This window comes from Melopsittacus undulatus, chromosome 3, assembly GCF_012275295.1.
Source record: "Melopsittacus undulatus isolate bMelUnd1 chromosome 3, bMelUnd1.mat.Z, whole genome shotgun sequence".
Lineage (NCBI taxonomy): Eukaryota > Metazoa > Chordata > Aves > Psittaciformes > Psittaculidae > Melopsittacus > Melopsittacus undulatus.
Genome location: NC_047529.1, coordinates 13,534,135 through 13,555,645, shown reverse-complemented (window position 1 = coordinate 13,555,645; position 21,511 = coordinate 13,534,135). Strand labels below are relative to the sequence as shown.

The window sequence follows — 21,511 nt, the reverse complement described above, 5'->3', positions numbered from 1 at the left end:
AAGACACTTTAAAATCCATCTACAATGTTTAAATTAATTACCCAGACAGCTGACCAGTCTGATGAAAAAGTGCATAAACCCAGCTGACACTGGACTCAAGTTGTTGTAGGCTATTCAGTGGTGCCACTGTCAAAGGCAGCAGAGCCTGGAACTGCAATGACATAATCCAACCACCCAGTCAACACCACCAGCATGCCCAGGACAATACCTTTCCATTTCAGTAGCTCCTGACCAGCTCCGAAGACAATCCTCAACATTTTCTGGAACTCAGTTCTAACACTGTTTTCAGATCAGTTTTATAAAGCTTTAATTTGATCTCACAAATACATATTCCTGAAAGTTTAGATCAAAGCATATGAAAAATAAATCTCAGATATGTACCTCAGATTACCTCTGTAATCTCAGATAATGTACATAACATTACTAATTTCTGTAAGTTATATGCTGAAAATTGATCCTGCAAGATTAATGACAGCACATATTTTCCCGTCTCATTCTGAGGTATTTAATGGAACGCACAAGATTTGGTTAAACAAAACTGCATGCCATTAAGTTGAGAATTTGGACTTAACAGTATATTCCACAATGTCTAGCAGAGGACATAAAACTAAGAGATTACATGTTTACAGACAGCTTTCAATGACACTTCACACAAGAAGGAAGTGGACCTGTTGGAGTAAGTGCAGAGTAGGCCACAAAGATGCTCCAAGGGCTAGAGCACCTCTGCCATGGAGACAGTCTGAGAGATGAGGCCTTAGAGCAGCTTCCAGTGCCTAAAGGAGCTGACAAGGAAGCTGGAGAGGGGCTTTTGACAAGGGCCTGTAGGGACAGGACAAGGGGGAATGGCTTTAATCTGACAGAGGGGAGACTGAGATGAGATCTAAGGAAGATGTTCTTCCCTGTGAGGGTGGTAGAGGAGCTGTGGCTGCCCCATCCCTGGCAGCATTCAAGGCCAGGTTGGATGCAGCTTGGAGCAACCTGGTCTAGTGGAAGGTGTCCCTGCCCATGGCAGGGGGGGTTGGAACTGGATGGCCTTTAACGTCCCTTCCAACCCAAACCATTCTCTGATTTTATGATAGAAGCAACTCAGATGCCTATGGAAGGCTTAGGTGAAGATGCAATCAAGAGGATAGAAAACTCATGGACAGAGAAAATAAGCCACGTGTGAGTAAGTTCTGTGAGATGATTTGCAGCAGTCTGCCCTGAGTTTCATGATAGGCACGCTTTCTTCTGTGGTTGAGATAAGGGAATAGTGACGATGGCTATTGTACTTGAGCTAGGCAAGAAAAGATGAAGTTGCAAAGTATAAATTATATAGAGGACTGGATTATAATTCTGATTGCCTTTGACTGATTAATGTCACTGAAGAAAGCCCTGGGAAATTCAGCAAAGACAAATGCAAATTTATCAAATTCAGTGTGTCATCAGTTAGTCAGATGCTGGAAGAATCATGAGGAAGGTGAGTGGGATGCACAAACAGTGTCTGAGTCTTGTAGAAAATATTCGTGTATGAGGTCGGTAAGACTTCAGCTGTGCAGTTTGGCTCAGACATGGGCAGACTGGAGAGATTCCAGAGAGAGTAATCTGTGAGGCTGCGTATCTTAGACCTTTGGCCAGTGAGTAAGGTCTAAAGAACTTGAGGTGGCTTGGGAAAATTCAGGGAAGGTGCAAGAGCTGTGCTTATGTTAAGAATAATTGTAGAAAGAAGAAAAATTAACTCCTCTAGTTACCTGTGAAAAGTAAGACAAGGATTGATGGCCTTAATTTGCACCAAAGGAAAGCCAAGTTTGGCATCTAAAGAATCACAGAATTGTCTGGGTGGAAACAGACCTTAAAGCTCATCAGTCCAACCCCCTGCCATAAGCAGGGACACCTTCCACTAGACCAGGTTGCTCCAAGCCCCTGTGTCCAACCTGGCCTTGAACACTGCCAGGGATGGGGCAGCCACAGCTTCTCTGGGCACCCTGTGTCAGGGCCTCAGCACCCTCACAGGGAACAACTTCTGCCTAAGATCTCATATAAATTTACCTTCTTCTAGTTTAAAGACATTACATGATAGAATCATAGAATAGTTAGGGTTGGGAAGGACCTTAAGATCATCAAGTTCCAACCCCCCTGCCATGGGCAGGGACACCTCACACTAAACCATATCATCCAAGGCTTCATCCAACCTAGCCTTGAACACTGCCAGGGATGGAGCATTCACAACCTCCCTGGGCAACCCATTCCAGTGCCTCACCACCCTAACAGTAAAGAATTTCTTCCTTAGATCCAATCTAAACCTCTGCAGAAAAGCCTTACTAAACCTATCAAGAAGTATGGCAGCTGTGATTTCTCCCAACATGGCCAGCAGCTGTCATATTAAGAATTCAGATTGATCTTACACAACTTGGTATTGGCAACACTTAGTTGTTACTCATTTCTTGTCACATCTTAGGCTGCTACTACTAACTTGCTTAGTTAACTCCACACGTGTTTTTTTCTGGCAACTGATGCTAAGCTAATGGATGAAAAGAGAGCTGGGGAGGGAAAAAACAAAGAACCTGGAATCTTGCCCCCTCCTCCCCTCTTTTTTTTTTTTAAGCACTATATTTGCCCTTTCCCCTTCTTTAATGTGTTCTCCATTCATTATTCAGAGATAACTCTTAATGGATGTGAGATTAGAGACCTGACTGAAGCAAACAGAGGAAATGAGTTATGGTTTTCAAACTGCCTATGACTGATGAATCCACCCTGAGCAAATGGCAGAGACCACATGTTATCTTCACTGCCCTAGCCCTCCATTCCTTTGTTCAAACCCCCAGGATGTAAGAATATGCTCCAAAGCTGTGGGTGTGCAGTAAATCCTTGACATAGGCAAAAAACATCTGTGGGTGCTAGTAGTTCTTCAAGCTAAAATAAATGCAGACAAGGAGTATTAAGATCACCAAGGAAAACGAAGCCCTGCTGCACAGGAGGGAACTGAGAGAAACCAGGCTGCTTGGCTGCAAAATGAAGACAAGGAAAGCTGTCCTATGGGACTAGGAAAAGGAGAAGCCCAAGGAAAGCAAAAAATCTATTTATTCTCATGCCAACATTAAAGTATGTATAAGGTGTGTCATATAAGAGGTCCAACCAGTTGAGAATGGGCTTTCTGGGACAGCTTTCCAGTTGACCTAGCAGAGGCTAAAGAAATCTTAAAATGCACTGTGATTTGCTTATGAAAGATTTACATGGATGCAACAAGAAGAGATTATATCTGATGATCTGTGAAGATGCTTCCAGTGCACACAGCTCAAAATAAAGCTCTTCAAGGTATTAAACCAAATAATTCCAAAATAATCCTAAGAATTTTATTACTGTTTCTTCTTATAATATTTTTAAAACCACGCAGCAGAATACTGCATTGAAGAAACTGTACTGGTGACATCAGGCACACTTTACCGACTGGGGCAAAGACTTTCCTTCACAAAGGAACGTCCGAGAGATACAAATTCCAGCTTTTCTGAAAAACTACACTGCCAGGGAAAAAAAAAAACCCAAACAAAAAAAACAGCTTTAATGAGTGAAGCATCTAATTGTTTTACTGACATGCCAAAAGTCTTGTCCACCTTGAGTTTTGCACATGGTGAATAATCTCAAAAGCTCTCAGCATCAAGAGTGAGCTTTCAGACGTTCTGAGCATAATGCATAGAATCAAAGGAAAACTTGGGTAGGAAGGGACCTTAAAAGTTCATCCAGTTCCAACCCCCTGCCACAGGCAGTGACACCTTCCACTAGACCAGGTTGCTCCAAGCCCCATCCAACCTGGCCTTGAACACTGCCAGGGATGGGGCAGCCACAGCTTCTCTGGGCACCCTGTGCCAGGGCCTCACCACCCTCATACCCAGTAACTGCAAAAATTAATGAGACTGATTGCACACTCGTTCGTGGTGCTTCCTGCAGCTCTGCCTGTGCACCAACACACTTACGAAATGCAAGAACTTGCAAAGAACAGGGCATTTCCACACATGTAACTATTTCTGGTAGCTATGCTGCTGCACGATTCTTTTACTTGGATGACTGTTCCAGGTTCAATGATTATTTTTGCAACGAGGTCATTGCTGAATAAACCAGAATTCTGAGGACACTTTTCTAGCCATGTAAAAGTGTTCCCAGCAAAGATGCATGGATAGAAAAATGTTACTCTATGGTCTTCTACACACTTAAAAGCTGCATACTCAAAAAATAAGGCTGCTACTAAAATTTGGGATCAGTCACAAGACTGTAGGAAAATAGGTTGCCGTGCAAGCTGCATGTAAAGACAGGAGGGACAGAGCAGCAGCTAAGGAGGAAGAAAAAAACTTTAGATGTCTTTGAATCTGACTTGATATTTAGTGATATTTAGTTCACTACAGAAGGAATTTTGTCATCATCCAAGTGCGACTGTTTCATACCCCACCGAAGAGGAACACATCACTTGTCTTGCCCAACTCTGGAAACTCTTCAGGATCTAGCTTTTTAGATCTCTACTTACTGGCCTTATGAGTGCAGGTCACTGACTTGTAAGGTGCCTGCGAAGACACTCCTGGGCCAGCAGTTCTGCTAACAAGCCTGCCCCAGGCACAGGAACAATCAAGCACCTTGCTAACTTGTACCTACTGTCATCCTCTTGGTCTATCAACTGAAGTTCCTCCTTCTGGCTTGACAACACAAACTGCACACTGACACACTGCCAGGAATCTGCATGAAAACTGGTAAATAGAAAATTCAAAAGTGAGGAATCAACAGCCATTAAGTCCCTAACCCCTGGGAAACTAACTCTTCATACAACTCTACCCATATACTGTGGTTACTCCTTAAGATCAGTTTAAGACTAGCTTAAGACTTTAAGACATGTATACACCGTGTGGCTATTTAAGGAAGCCTGGGATTACTTACCACTGACTTGGAAAAGCAAACACAGACCTCTTAAAAAGGCTACTCACTGTTCACATAACCCCACTTTGTTTATAATCCCTAGAAACCCATTCTTAAATACTGCATTTATTTCTTGAAAGGCTTTCTGCCCTAGCCCATCCCTCCAGCATTCCACAGTCAGCATCAGGTTGTTCGGGGTTTTCTTGTTTTAGATTCACTCTCCCAATACCAACGTCCTGTAAATCCACCTTCAGGATCACTTGCTACAGTTCCTAGTTGTCTCCTCAGACTGCGGAGTCTGTGAAAAGAGAGACCAGAAAGCAGCTCCCTTTTCTGCAACCAATTTTCACAGAATATTCTCGAATAAATGGGAGGAGAGTTCCTTGGGCAAGTTCTTCTGCAATAGCTGAACAGGATACATCATGATGCTCTTGTCAAGTTCTATTCTAAAATATTTGTTTGGGGGTTTTTCCCCTTCCATGTTTCCCATTCTCTATTTTATTTGCATTACACTGAACTAGAGCTTCTCCCAGAGCCTCCCACTCTTGCTGGTGGATTTCCAGCAACTTAGATTCCCACTGTCCTTGAGCTTAAAGTCCTTCCTTCTCTTCTGCCACTATGTTTTTTTTTTTTACATGACAGTAATATTTCCTTTCAGCCTTTGCTTCACCAGGATGGAAAAACCTAGATCTGACTTCTGTGTGTTTTCACAACCACTGAAAAGCCACACATAGTCAGGCCAGAGGTTTTCCAGCTTCTACTTCCATGTAGTTAAAGGACTTCTGGTGCCAGAGATCACATCTGTGTGTTAACAGTCCAAAACAGCCTGTTCCTTTGTGAAATCCCTTGCGAACCTACATATATACCACATAATGTGATGAGGAGTTTCATAGCTTAACTTCACTTCCTTGTGTTCAGCATGGGCCACCTTCTAACCTTGAACTAATGTTCTGGGATTGGAGAAGGCAGTGAGCTACATTAATCTCTACCTACCCTTTCCAGTGTATGTAGAGAGCCACAGCTCGATTTATGGTCATGGGCTGGACCAATGTCATTGCACCCAGTACGCTGCTGCTGTGAGCCACCAGAAGCAGCTCTGACGAGTGGGCAAGAAATAGGGCAGACTGATGGGCATTCTTACAAACAGGACAACGGTTTTCACACAGGGGGGAAACCCACAAGCAAAATACTGGTCATTTCTCTTCTAAATTAAGATCACCATGACCTGCCAGTGTGCACTTCCAGCTCAGAAAACAACCGTGTCCTGGGCTGCATCACCAGAAGTGTGATTGCTGGTCAAGGGAGGGGATTCTCATCCCCTGCTCTGCTGAGACCCCCCTGCAGTCCTGCATCCAGCTCTTATGTTGGGGCCCCAACATAAGAAGGACGTGGAGCTGCTAGAGTAAGTCCAGAGGATGCCACAAAGACACTCCAAGGGCTGGAGCACCTCTGCTATGGAGACAGACTGAGAGAGCTGGGCTTGTTCAGCCTGGAGAAGAGAAGGCTCCAGGAAGACCTTAGAGCAGCTTCCAGTGCCTGAAGGGGCCAACAAGAAATCTGGAGAGGGGCTTTTGACAAGGGCCTGTAGGGACAGGACAAGGGGGAATGGCTTTAACCTGACAGAGGGGAGAATGAGATGAGCTCTTAGGCAGAAGTTGTTCCCTGTGAGGGTGGTGAGGCCCTGGCCCAGGGTGACCAGAGGAGCTGTGGCTGCCCCATCCCTGGCAGTGTTCAAGGCCAGGCTGGATGGGGCTTGGAGCAACCTGGTCTAGTGGAAGGTGTCCCTGCCTGTGGCAGGGGTTGGAACTGGATGAGCTTTAAGGTCTCTTACAAACCAAATTATTCTGTGAAATTTTGAGCATGAATATCCTGAATGAATACTAGCACACCTGCAGTGCAATACTAACTAAAAGCACACAAGCACCAAGGGACTCCTCTCCTGTCCTTAGCTGAAAGTCTGTGTTCTCTTTTACCTTGAGACCAGGTTAATCAAGTATGAAGTGTCCCAGTGAAAGTGCCACAACTCCAAAAAACTGTTTCATTCATTCAGCTGCATTAGCTCTTGTGCGTTTACTTTGGTCATAAAAGCACAACCCACAGTCTGGACACAAGAAAAGCTGAGAACAGCCTCAGATTTTCAAGGGAACCATTCCACTAAATGTATCCCTTGCTTATGGAACTGCTGTAGCAGGAGTGAAGTGTAATTCTGGAAATACATTACACAACTCCTAGAAGTACAGGGTGAGTTTAAATACAGGAAGCAGTGGTTAAATATAGATGTATTGCACAATATATCTTCAAAAGATACTACTGTCCTAGCCACCAAACCACTGTGGGGCAAAACTCCTTGTATGGGAAAAGATGAAAAATACAAAATACTATTTTTTGTAAATTTACTTGGGTTTTTTTCCATCAGAAGTTCATGTCACAGGATCTTCATTTTCTGCTTTCCAAGTGTCATTTTAATTGTGAAATTTTAAACTGGCAGGAACAAGACGATCCAGGCTAGCACCTCCCAACTTCGCAACACTTAAAAGATGTGATTTCCTAAAACTCAGAGAAAAGGTGCTAAATCCCACAATGGACACAGCTTCATTAATGGGTATATAGACAAAGCAGCCATAAACATCCTTGGTTTTCAGTATTTTCAGTTTTTATATTTCATTCTGATTTTTCCTTAAGTTAACTGAACGCTTGTTTTAAGTCATTCCAAAGTTCCACTTTTCTTTCCCATGGCAGTTCACAGCACCTACCCTGCTGGGGTAAGAAAAATTTAGCACAGAATGACTGATAGAAGCTATGGTTTGAAAACCTGAATGTCTGGGGAACTCCCAAAGCAAGAGCTACCCAGAAAGTCAATCAATAAGGCTGCATTACACCTGAATGGCTCTTTAGCTAATGCTCTGGGTTCCTTCCCTTCTACTGCTCTGCTTTTGGATCCAGCTGATCTATAGCTGTCTTTACTCAGACAGCTCTATTGGAAACACTGCCCTTCGGAAGATGGTTACTCTTTGCAACTCCCCATTGAAGCATTCCAGCGTGGTGAGTTACTTCATCCTCCAAGCACTTCCTTATCAACTAACTACACAGTTGATACAATAAAATCAGCTTTGACAATTCTTTTCCTTGCAGGACACACAACAAAATAAGTTGGCCAGCTTCTGCTAAAGATGTGCTCACAGGTGTGGGATACAAGACACAACTAGGATTCAGGGTGCATGCTCATAGTAGTTGTAACATGAAGGACTTTATTTGTTAGGAAGGATAACCATTTGGTTGGTCCTATGGCACTGGCACAACTGCCCCAACAGAGGAAGAGCAATGCCTCCCCCTAACTGGAACCCATCCATCTGCATCTACTAATGTCAACATTATCAAGCCATGAAAGATTTTTATTAGTGGAGGACAAAATGGACAAATTCAGGTCCCAAACAAACTCAAGTTCTGAAGTCTCAGTGAAGCTGGAGAACACAGTGACAATAGGTATATGTGATGGAGAAGGAAGTGTAAACGAACATACAGGCTGGAAAAATCCATTAGCTTTCCTCAGCTATTAACAGGATTAAACCAGAATAAAAATCTCTAGACATGCACAGCAAGCTAGAAGATTTGAAGTTTTGCCTCACGTTAGATTTCCCAGCAGAAGAACAGCTTTATTTTAAGCCAGTTGAAAAACTCCACAGTTCATAATGGAAAAACATAATGCAGCCCTGAGGAGAAGGACTTGGGGGGTTGCTTGACCTGGCAGTGTGTGCTTGCTTGAAGCCCAGAAAGCCAACGATGTCCTGGGCTGCACCACCAGCTCAGACCTAGACCTTATCAGCTTGGAGAAGAGAAGGCTTTGCAGAGACCTTAGAGCAACTTTCAGTGCCTAAAGAGGCCAATAAGAAAACTAAAGAGGAGCTTTTGACAAGGACCTGTAGGGATAGGACAAAGAGGAATGCTTGGAGCAACCTAGTCTAGTGGAAGGTGTCCCTGTTCGTGGTAAGGGGTTGGGACTGAACGAGCTTTAAAGTCGCTTCCAACCCAAACCATTCTATGATAAAGTGCAGACGTGGATTATGCTTTCTTGCTGACACAAAGCAAGGCTACTAGTCATAGATTTAGAGTCATAGTTTCATGACAACTCCTAATTTAAACATTCCAGTTTTAAACCACTTCCCACTAAATCACAGACTGTGAGGATCCTGTCCTCCCAAGCAGGAGATCTGCCAACAGCCTGTCCAAGGGAGCAGCCGGAAACCACGGTTATAAATGCAACACATGGATCTCTTCCACATTTCGTAAAACAGTTCAGGGGAATGCACGTGGAGCTTTACCACTACTGAAAATATAAAACACTGTTCCAAGATTAGATACCTCAATGCGAACTCAGGAAGAGTAAACCTTCTCACAAAAACCTGCCGCTGAAAGAAGCCATCCAGCAGGATGCTGACTGGCAGTTTCCTGGTTGTATTACTCACCATATCTGTAGCTTGATCTTCTTTCCTTGTAATTCAACGGTTTTAATCTTGAAGTCTATCCCTAAAATAAATAAAAATATAAATAATTAGTGTTTATTGACATAAAAAAGAGCAAATCCACATCAACTCAGAACTGCCGAGCAGCAGCTTTTTATTTCTCTTTCTGAATTGCCAGGCAAACCAAGGACACCTGAGTAAGCAGAATGCAGGAGCAACCAGGGCCTCAAAGGGTCTATGTTGGTCAATGGACACCCTCAGTTAATACGGTTAACACGGGTAAGATGATCTGACCTGTAATATCATGGTGAATTTTTATCTATTTTTTTTACTCTTTAGTGTGGTAAATGTGATACCACCATTTCAGAAACCTCTCCAACAAAACCCACCTCTTCTGCACGACTCTCCTTTCCATTAATCCCATTCAAGCAACTATCTCCAAGCATAACACTAACCACAGAAATCATAATGCTCGTTACCTGTCTACCTCAAAGCAGTCAGTGCAAGACCAACACACCAGAACCAACACACGTGCAAGACTCCAGTTTACCAAAAATAGTCATCTTGCTTTTCACACCACTGAAACCATCAGCAGAAGCTCTAAATTGTTTCATGAGCTCAACACACATGTCCACGGTTTATGCACAGTTGACCTCAAGCTTCAATAATACAAACAGAAGGGTTTAAGCAACATGAAGTTTTCAACCAGTAACAAAAGGCGAGTTATCAGCACAAGAGTCCTCGTCAAGGTCCATCCCAGCTCCAGCCTCCAACATGATACAAGCAAAGTCAGGCCTCAACAGAAGTGCAGAATCAAGACTCACGGAACTCAGAATAAGCAGAGACCATCTTGACAGAGGAAAAGTAAGACTTTAACTTTTATTACCAACTAATACAAAGTAACTCACACATTCATTTGTGGCAAAGCTGAAGTGGAATCACAGGGAAGTTAATTATGGGATTTGCAAACACTGATGTGATGAAGGAAAGCAGTCCTAAGAAGACTTAGGGAAGAAGAAACTATCAAAATGAAGACAGATACGAGGCAAGTCTGGTACTGAAACCAGTATTTAATATTTTCATTATTAACCCTGGTGTAGTCAATTGTCCTAGATGAAGTCTACTGCTTACAGAAGCAAGAGACTCTGTACAAAAGACAATTAAAACGAGAAATGATAATCTCAAAGACAGAATAAAAACAAGGGATGTCAGCAGTACCTGCCTGTTACCTAAGAATTTCCTCTGTGAACCAGCAGCTGTCTTCAGATGACAAAGACAGACCAAAGGCCGAGACATTACCATTTGACTTTCAGGGAGTAACCATGATCCGATGGAGAGACAATGCTAGGATAAGCAAATCGTGCAGGCACCTGGTGAGACATTTCAATCCGAGGCAGGGAAATAGGAACACCATTGTGCAAGACCTTGGTAAAACCTCATCTGTGCAACATGTACAAACTGGTCACTCTGCTCCAGAAGAGATGGGCTTGGAGGCAGATGCCACACAAGATGAGCAAGGATGAGGACCTCCCTCGGCTGCTCCTTCTCAGCAGAGGAAGCTTGAGGACAATATCTTGTTTCAACTTTCTCTTCCCATAACTGCATACAAGAATTACTACTGCAGAGTACAGAGGACTGCAAGCCACCATCTCAAAGCGCTCTGACAATAATTAGATGCCAGAGTTCTGACTTTCAGTTCCAATCAGAGAAACGCCACTGAATTTTTCACGTTTTCCAAAAATCTGTTTACATCTAGATATTCTAAAATAAGCAGCTGCAATCACAAACATCCCTCCTAAATCTACAAGGTCATTTTATACTGAGCATGGTTAAAAAGAATTTATGAAACACACTATTATGTAAGAAGTCTGCATGGGAAATCTGCTTTAAACTCCTTTCAGCTCAGTATACTGCACATACTCCTTCATTTTAGCGCTGAAATGTTAAATTATTAAACTCTCTTCACGTAAAGTCAGGATACCAGAGCCTCTCTGGGAAAGGCTTTGCAATTTTAGAGGAGCATCCCCCTCCCCACAGGCCTGTGCCATGCAGGAGCAGGAACCGGGACAGCACTTGCTGGATGGACACATTCTGCACATGCAGACAAACAAGGAAAATTAAAACCAAACACAGCTCCTCAGAGAGCCCCTTACCTTTACCAAGTGTTTCATAAACATGAACTAGAGGAAAAAAGGCAAAATTAAATGGAGCTGATCACCAGCAGTGAGATCAGCAGGTCAAGGGAGGGGATTCTCCCCCTCCCCTCTGATGAGGCCTGCCCTGGAGTCCTGCATCCAGCTCTGGGGCTCCAACATAACAAAGATGTGGAGCTGTTGGAGTGAGTCCAGAGGAGGCCACGAAGATGCTCTGAAGGCTGGAGCAGCTCTGCTATGGAGATAGGCTGAGAGAACTGGGCTTGTTCAACCTGGAGACGAGAAGACTCCAGGGAGACCTTAGAGCAGCTTCCAGTGCCTAAAGGGGATGACAAGAAATCTTGGGAAGGGATTTTGACACGGGCCTGTGGGGGCAGGACAAGGGGGAATGGCTTTAATCTGGCAGAGGGGAGAGATAGGTTAGACATTAGGCAGAAGTTCTTTCCTGTGAGGGTGGTGAGGCCCTGGCATAGGGTGCCCAGAGAAGCTGTGGCTGCCCCATCCCTGGCAGTGTTCAAGGCCAGGTTGGACAGGGCTTGGAGCAACCTGGTCTAGTGAAAGGTGTCCCTGCCTCTAGCAGGGGTTTGGAACTGGATGAGCTTTAAGGTCCCTTCCAACCCAAACCATTATAAGGTCCTATGAAAATTCCCCAATTCTAAGAATTTAAAACATTACAGTGACCTAAGCCTGAGGTAGTCCGCTAATTCCAGGATTTCAGCTTGGGACCTTCTGACTTCAAGTTCTGGTCAGTGCTCCACTGGTTTTTCCAGTTAGCCAAGCAGTACTTCATCATTCAAACTTATGAATCAATACAGCGAGAATCATATACATGGTTTGAAAAACAAACCCGCTGAATGATTAACAGCCAACACACAAAACTGCCGCAAATCCACCCAACTACTCCTATATTTTGCAGCACTGAACCAAACTGTTTGCTATTGGGTAGTGTTCCACAGCAACGCTATCAAGCAAATGAACACAGCGGCTGACAAAAGATCATAAAAGTATTTTATACAGCAACACGTACTTTTAGGTTCTGCCCAGAAAAAGCAGGATGTTTGACAGCCACTTTTTATGTGCCAAGATAAAGTAAGCTATTAACCAGACAAGGAAATTAACTCTTCTCTGCACAGAGAGAGATTTTGCTAACTCTAGTATCTGGGATAAAATAAATCTCTAATCCCATGTTATGCTCAGCCTCCATTCCAGCATAATACTAGTTCAGCCTTCGTAACAGAAAGACCGTTATAAACAGCAATGACTATTTGCCTCCAAATACTTTCAAAGTAGCTCTAACAGACTGGAAAAAGGAGACCTCCCCACCTCTGCAATTCCCGTTTGTTTCTAGATATCTTCAAGGAAGTCCCAAAGGCTCCAGAGAGAACAAGGTTACAGGTACGGGGAGCTTCCAGTAACATTAAGTTCAGGAAAGGGTTTAAGAGGGTAATGGATATAAAAATTGAACAGCATGCAGAATGGACATGGTACTATCAAACGAAGATAATGACACAACTAATGAATTAGAGATGAAAACGAAATTGCTCCCTCATTAAGTGTTGGTAAGATAGTCATCAACTTCATGAGGGCAAACTGGAATTCACTGAAAAACCTGGGAGCATACCAGCAGCCCTTTCTACACTTATTTAACTCTATACTTTCAAACAAAAAGTTGGAAGTGTTTGTTATCCACAGTCTAATAATGAAGTTTCCTTACTGGCAGATGATCCCAAGTTTCTGAGTCAATTCTGTGTTTCCTTCAAATTTCAGGTTCTACCAGTTGCTTACAGCAATATACAGGCCCAGGTCTGTACAAAAACTGAACTCATGGTTTTAAAAACAGATAGAAGCTATTTATGTATTCTTCAGGTTTCTGGTCTTTGAGTATCAAGGCTCTAGGAGGACCAGTGGTTGATCTCATGCTGTTATGTAAACAAAATTAGCCCTTACGTGAATACTGAAAGTCATTTCTGCCTAGTGACTGTGAAAACACAAACCAAGAGGAGCTTCAGGAGCTGGAAGGTCACACTTGTGCATCAGGTCACTAAAGTCAAACTCTTCTATCCCTTCATCCATCAGCAGAAGTTATTGTCAGAGATTCCCAGCAAAGCATTCCAGTTTTATTTGTGTAGGTTTAAACATCTGAATGCCTTGGTGAATACAGACTCAACAGTTTTGTGTTTTCATCGCTCTCAGATGAAAGATGTTAATGAAGACCCAGGACCTGCGTCAGCAGAACAGTGTGTTTTAAATCCATAATCACTGCATACAAACAGTTACAAGTCATTTTACACCTTCCCAAGCCACTGCCAATGTTTTGTAAAGATTGCTCTGCATTGGTAAATCACAAATCAATGATTCTTGAAACAGGAAGGACAGAATGAAAGAGGGAGGGAGAAAAAGTTATTTTCCAGTCCACTGCAGAGCTACAAATGATGAGCTGGCCCTTTTCAGACAGCACGAATTTTGCTTGCATTCTTTCCAAACAAAGACACCATTCAGCTCGGTGAGGGAGCTGAGAGGGAGGAAGTGGAATGTAGGGCAAGAGAGGGGCAACGCTGCAGCAATGGAAGCCCAACAGACAACCGGCACGTTGAGTTGCCACCAAATGAAGACCATAAGCAGCATGTAAATAAGTGTACTTTGCATTTCATTGGCTTTGCAACTCCAACTTGGGAAAGAAAAGCAAATGTGCACAAATACATACTCAAGTCTGCAGGCTGACAGAGGGTAGATTTAGATGAGATACTATAATGTTCTTCCCTGTGAGGGTGGTGAGGCGCTGGCACAGGTTGCCCAGAGAAGCTGTGGCTGCCCCAACCCTGGCAGTGTTCAAGGCCAGGTTGGACAGGGCTTGGAGCAATATGCCTCTGGTGGAAGGTCCCTTTCAAACCAAACGTTCTGTGAGTCTATGAAGCTACCTGCCTTTGTGCTATAGGCTCTGACAGCAGCAAGTGTTTTACTTAAGAATGTACCTGAACACTCTTAAGCTGAACTGCAGCATTATCATGGCAGAACTCGGGCCATGCTCAGATTTTCTGATGAGCACTGAGAGTGGGAAGGGAAGGTTCCCAGCCTGAGCTACAGCACTTTCTCCCTTGGCTGGAGAAATCTCAATCCTCAATCTCAATCTTCAATCTCCCCCCACTAACCCACTTCAAACAACTGAACCAGAGCCAGGTGGAGCTCCTGCAAGCGCTTTCAGAGGCACAAAAAGATATCAACCTTATCTTTACTGCCTGACTTTAGAAATCCCAGTGTTAAGAAAGCAACTGACTAAGCAGAAAGAAATCTATCTGCTAATTTTCTTTGAATTAACGACTTTCCAGTTCACCAAGTAAGAAAGAACATTGCCTCATGACTTACGGCACATTCATACCAAGAGTATTACAGGAGTATACAAACTGCAGCATACCTGCATGCTGCTGCCAGCACAGAGGAAAATACATATCTTTCACGTAGGTTTACAGCTTACAGGAGGGCTCAGTACACAGCCCTAAAACGCTTTTATGTAAAAACCAAAAAAGCAAACATACCAACAGCAGGAAAATACAGTAATAGCTAAACCCAGAAACTTTCAAAACTACAAAGTTAACTTTGGGGTAGCGACCTCTGTAGTCTTTTTTCACAGAACTGTTTGATCATGAGATCCCACAATTCCCAAAACAGGTTTACTATGTTGTAAGTCTTTCTTAACCGTAACACCTTAATGCAGAAGATGACTCTAAAACAAACTCCTAAGCCAGCTACTTCCTCATAAATTGTATTAATATCTAGAGCACAACACTAATAAGAAGGTGATTCCTCCAGCACTCCCAGTATTAAACCTTCCAAAGGTATCAAGTCCAGAATTATAAACTCTCCAAAGTCGATGCCTTGAAAACAAGTTCTAACACTTCAGAATGCTATTTTACTAAAAATTACCAGTCATTAACATTTGTTATCAATGAAGTAGTTAAGAACAAATATTTTGGAAGGAAGCTGCAGGTGTAAATGTACTCTTTCCCAAGAAAGCCAAACACAAGTGTAGTATCTCACCTAAATCTCCCCTCTGTCAGGTTAAAGCCATTCCCCCTTGTCCTGTCCCTACAGGTCCTTGTCAAAAGCCCCTCTTCAAATTTCTTGTCGGCCCCTTTCGTCACTGGAAGCTGCTCTGTTCTCTGTGGAGCCTTCTTCAAGCTGAACAAGCCCAGCTCTCTCAGTCTGTCTCCATAGCAGAGGATGAGCTTTAACATCCCTTCCGACCCAAACCATTCTGTGATTCTATGAAAATGAGAAGCCTATCAATGCTTTAGAGCCTGATAGGATGCAAACATCAGTGTTCTTCGTACAAACCTACCAGGCAATCCTAACTTTGCTCATGCCTTTGCAGGAGCATGTAGAGTTATAAAGGCAGCTCCACGCCTCTCAGTTTTACAGCACGGAATCCACCCTCCACTCCAGCTTTCAAATACATTTAATCTCAGTGGTAAACAAGATAGTAACTAAGTAAATAAGACAGCTAGCCTTCCTCTTTTCAGGAAAAAGCCCAATTCAAATGCAGGCTTATCTACCGATCATCTTCTGCATTTGTGTACACGTACGTACAACAGACCTATCTGCAGCCTCCCATATACACATACTTGTTTGCATCTTTTCTATGCTTATGTGGGGCAATGAATTCTTTAAATAGAAAAAAATAGTACTGTTTAACACACAACTTCGACATAAAACAAACTGCTCCCCTCTTGCTTTGGAAAGATGGAAACCAGGATGACTGAACCAAATTCTGCAAAACCCACACTAGTCCTCAGGGCCTGTGCAGTGTCCCAGCCCCACTGACTTCTTCCGGAGCTTTCCCAGAGAGCCACAGCCGGTCACAGATCACCCACCACAATGCTACCATACCACAGGATGCAGATCAGGTCAGACAGCCCATGGAGGCTGCACAGGTCTCAGGACAGGCAATCCCATGGTAGCTCATTTCAGAGCTGGGTACCTCAGGTTTTATGTCAGGGTTTGCCCACACTGTGCTCTCCTGCAAGCTTAGATCCAGGGAAGAGGGTGGGGAAAAGGAGCTGCTTTGCCAGAAACAAAGCTCTCCACAGACAGTCAAGTTCTGGGTAATACAGTTACAACTGCAACCCCAGCAGCAGTTCCTCCCCTTACAAAAGCTGGGGCAAGATACTTTCATCTCTCAAGTCAATTTTATCATCTTCATTTGAATAAAACCAGCTACAAGAACAGCTCAAGACACACAGAGCAAGTTACTCTCCAGCAAGACTTTTCCTTCTGACTCATTTTCCTTGACCTCATGCTAAGACCTGCAAGTACACGAACTACTGCACACGCCTCCAAAAGCCAAAGGACCAATCTGATAGCCTTCTATGAAGGAATGACCACTTAGATAAGTGAGGGGAGAGCAACGCATGCTGTCTACCTGGACTTCAGCAGGGCTTTTGACACTGTCTCCTGTAACCTCCTCCTAACAGGTAAGCTCAGCACATGTGGTTTAGATGACGGGACAATGAGGTGGATTGGGAACTGGCTGTGTGGCAGAGCTCAGAGGGTTGTGATCAGTAGTCTGGTGTCTGGCTGGAGGCCTGTAGCTAGTGGTCTTCCACTATTCAGGACTGGGTCCAGTTTTGATCAACTTACTCACCACTGACCTAGATGAAGGGACAGACTGCATCCTCAGCAAGTTTGCTGATGATACAGCACTGGGAAAAGTGGCAGATCCACCAGAAAGCTGTGCTGCCATTCAGCAAGACCAGGACAGGCTGGAGAGCTGGGCAGAGAGGGGCCTCATGAAGTTCAACAAACTTAGTGAATAACCCCATACCAGTACAAGGCAAGGGTTGACCTGCCTGAAAGCAGCTCTGCAGATAGGGGCTGTGACATCTTGGTTGACACAAAGTTACCCATGATATAGTAGCAGTGTGCTTGAGTGGCCAAGAAGGTCAATGATGACCTGGGATGCATTAAGAAGAGTGTAGCCAGCAAGATGAGGAAGGTGATCTCTGCTCTGCCCTGGTGTGTCCAGTTTTGGGCTTTCCAGATCAAGAAAGACATGGAGCTCTTGGACAGGGTGGCCCAGTGGAGGGCTACAAAGATGATTAAGGGACCTCCTATGGAGACAGGCTTAAAGAGCTGGGCCTGTTCATCCTGGAGAAGGGATCTCATCATTGTGTAAAAGTATCTTAAGGGTGGGTGTCAAGAGGATTGGTTAGACTCTTCTCAGTGGTGCCCAGCAACAGGATAAAGGGCAATGACCACAGACTGAAACACAGAAAGTTCCACAAGGATATGAGGAAGAACTTCTTTACTTTGACGCAAAGGAGCACTGAAACATCACTGGAAGAGGCTGTTGAGTCTCCTTGTTTAGAGATATTCAAAACCTGCCTGGACACAATGCTGTGCAACCTTCTCTAGGTGAGCCTGCTTTAGTAGGGGCATGGGTCTGGATGATCTCCAGAAGTCACTTCCAACCCCAACCATTCTGTGATTCCATGACATTATCCACTACAAGCAAGCACTGCTGTAAGACAAAGCAAAAATGAAGCAGGTATATGAAAGAAAACTAAGAATAAATTTAATTGCAGATTAATATAACTTTCTTCAAAAAATAATAAGATATCTCTGAACCTGCCTGTAATGGCTGGCAGAAGGGAACAGATGGGAGGGAAAAAACAAATGGAGAAGAAAAATGTACCAGGCAGTGGTACCATCAGGCAGTGACTGAGTTACTGTTCTGCCCTCAAGGTAACGTTAAGTTTCTCTGCAAAACCAAAATTATACATCCTAACACAGCAACAAGCTTGTAAGCTGCTTTCCAATGAATTCTAGCTAAGCTGTGTAATCAAACACCACAGCCAGATGTGGACGTAGAACAGAGGAAGCAAATGGGTATCTCACCACCTGAAAACATGGAGCCAGGCAACCTACCTAGCTGCTGCTCTTAGCCCAAAGTAATGCTATGCAGACTGCTGCAAAATTAACTAAGTTATAAAATCATGCTATAAGATAATGTACCCACTGGCCACAGATGACAGACAACACTTAGTGGTTATGTTAGATCATGTTGCAGACTCCCATTCAGTTTAACTAAAGGCTACCACCACACTGGTCACACCTAAAGTAAATGCTCACCAAGAACAAAAAAAAAAACCCACCCAAAAAAGACTACAGTCATCCATGACAGAAACTTGCACAACAGTTTCCTTACATCTTCCCAAGCTGCAGTGACTCAGGACTCCTATTAAACTCCAGGCTAGGGAGCACCCACATAACTTGTTCAGACACAGCAGCCCAGCACCAGGACTGGGAGTGGAGCCTCAGCCATTGGAGCTAAAGGGTCCCAAAAATCAATCTAGGCAGTGCAAGTCTCCCAGAGCCACCATCTGGAGAAGGCTATGTGGAGAATCAGTAGCAAACCCTCAGAACCAATAGAAAGCATATCAGGAACCACAGAGCTGGTGACACCGAAGTGGCCTCTTGGCTGTCCCTGCTGTCTTCTTCTAAACCTTTAATTCCATCATTTTTGACATTCAGTGACCAGAAGTGTAACAAAGAACTCGAGATAGGAGCAGACTACAAATTTATACAGCAGTAAACCAGAAATTCAATGAATTCATGTGTTTCGGCATTTCATCTTCTCTGCAGTAAGATTTTTTCCAGTGTAGAGTGTGCAAATTAGAGCAGCAGCAAGAACTCACTCATCCTGCTCTGCAAGGTTTCAAGTCGTGACAATTCAGCATTTACAGAACACCACAAGTTGCATCTAAATAAAGTAACACATACCTCACATGAAACCTCAGGAAAGGGACACCTGGTTAACTGCAGTTTAAGGAAGTTCCACAACAACTTGGAAAGGGAAAAAGAGTGCCATGTTTGAGATCACAGTTGTGACCAAGCTGGGCATGGAAGGACAGTGGTAAGAGATAGAAGTGATTACTTTAATTCCACCAGCCACAAATGATGATGTGATTATTGTTACATTTTTTTTCCACTCCTCTTCCCCATACATCCAGCCACTGGTGTCAATTGCACCAACCTCAGATGGAGTCTATGACCCAGCAGCCTCTCCTGTCTTTCCCAGAGGACCTTTCCCAAGTACCAAACAACCTACTCCCTTTCAGTACCCTCATGAACCACCACTTGGGTAAACTTGGTTCATTGCTTTACCTCAAGGTCACCAGTCTCAACCCACAACAACTTCACAGCAACATCTACACAGAATTGTTTCTCTTAGTAACAAGCCCAGAACCCACTGGGGGAATAGCTGTATCTTTGACTGCTCTGGATCCAGGGTACCTGAAATATCCTGGGAATTGGTGGGTTTGTAGATCAGGTATCAAGAACAGTAATTAGAAGCAGAACTTTCTTGCTGTAAAGTTAACGATTCTTAACCAGCGATATTTGATAGTGTGGTGTGCATCTCAATAAACTGCTCATTTAATTCTAGGATCTGTATTTAGGAATGCAGTAGATCTTCAAAATCCAAACAATCCTTCCTGAATCTTCAGTTTTTCAGTGTGATTTTATAGTATCTTTCAAAACAGTATTTACAGGCTATGTTTCACTAATACCACATCAATACAGATAAAATTCTGGAGCTGGTAACTTAAGGGAGAATGCAGGACATCAGCATCAGCACTGTTGCCAGATTGCCTCCTACCAATTAATCTGTTCCTAACAAAGCAGATGACAATCCCATGAGACAGCAGCTCCTTAGCATGACCTACATTTTTCCATTCCAGATGCCCGCGTTTGTTGTGCTTCCAAATGCTGCCACACATCATGAACAAATACAACTCAGCATTGCAGGGATGTCTGCTCTTGCAAATCAACGCTAGCTGATACAGGACTGAGCTCAATATTCATTTTGGTGACAACTCCAGTCCTATAGCTCATAACCCCCAAAAATACCCATCTTAATCCCCCCAAACAATGGAAGGTCATTGTTATCCAGCCTGACCTCGTATAAGGGAAAGACCACGTTGTGAATTCATCCATGTTTCTATGCTGGAAGCAATGGGAGATCTTCATGCTGCACTGCTGCCTCCCCACCACCAGCTGCCTCACCAGAGCTTCCCAGGCAGCCTGCTTTGTATCCCACCCACAGCCACAAGAGATCAACAGCAATGCTCAGAATTACAAGATTCAGAAGTACAAGAGTGAAGGACACTTTCCAAACACAAAGCTCTTTTTGAAGTGTTCCTGTTTCCCTTCAAAGTAGTAGACAACCAACATAAGAAGAATGTGGAGCTGTTGGAGCAAGTCCAGAGGAGGCCACAAAGATGCTCTGAGGGCTGGAGCACCTCTGCTATGGAGACAGGCTGAGAGAGCTGGGCTTGTTCAGTCTGGAGAAAGCTCCAGGGAGACGTCAGAGCAGCTTCCAGGGCCTAATGGGGCCGACAAGAAAATTGAAGAGGGCTTTTTGACAAGGGCCTGTAGGGACAGGACAAGGGGGAATGGCTTTAACCTGACAGAGGGGAGACTGAGATGAGCTCTTAGGCAGAAGTCATTCCCTGTGAGGGTGGTGAGGCCCTGGCACAGGATGCCCAGAGAAGCTGTGGCTGCCCCATCCCTGGCAGTGTTCAAGGCCAGGTTGGACGGGGCTTGGAACAACCTGGTCTAGTGGAAGGTGTCTCTGCCCATGGCAGAGGGTTGGAACTGAGTAAGCTTTATGGTCCCTTCCATCTTAAACCATTCTGTGATCTGAGGACTCTATCACAAGCTATAAGCATGCAAGCTGCTTTCATGCAACAATTCAACTCAAGGATGCATATTAAATCTAGGTCAAGACTGCAGCCTCCTACTGCACCAAAAATGTTCACACTACTCTCACCTGAAACCTCCTCAACAGTCATTCTTCAGAGATTTATATTAGAATTGCAAGTTAACACCTACATGTTAATTATGGAGTAAATCACTACAAAATCCAGTATTGCTACAGAAATTCTAAGTGCACTTGGGGCAGTATTAAAAAAAATATTAAAAAACCAAATCATCAAGGAGACAGAGGCTATGGCTTGCCTCTTC

The 21,511-nt window shown here is 43.8% G+C and overlaps 1 protein-coding gene across 1 annotated transcript in view; it reads right to left on the bottom strand.

The window, feature by feature from the left end:
* Positions 1–21,511, bottom strand: part of RAB10 (RAB10, member RAS oncogene family) — a 45,898-nt gene that overhangs the window by 9,990 nt on the left and 14,397 nt on the right. Inside the window, exon 2 of the mRNA XM_005146372.3 lies at positions 9,342–9,402. Coding sequence (XP_005146429.1) covers positions 9,342–9,402 — 61 coding nt within the window. The remainder of the gene's footprint in view (positions 1–9,341; positions 9,403–21,511) is intronic.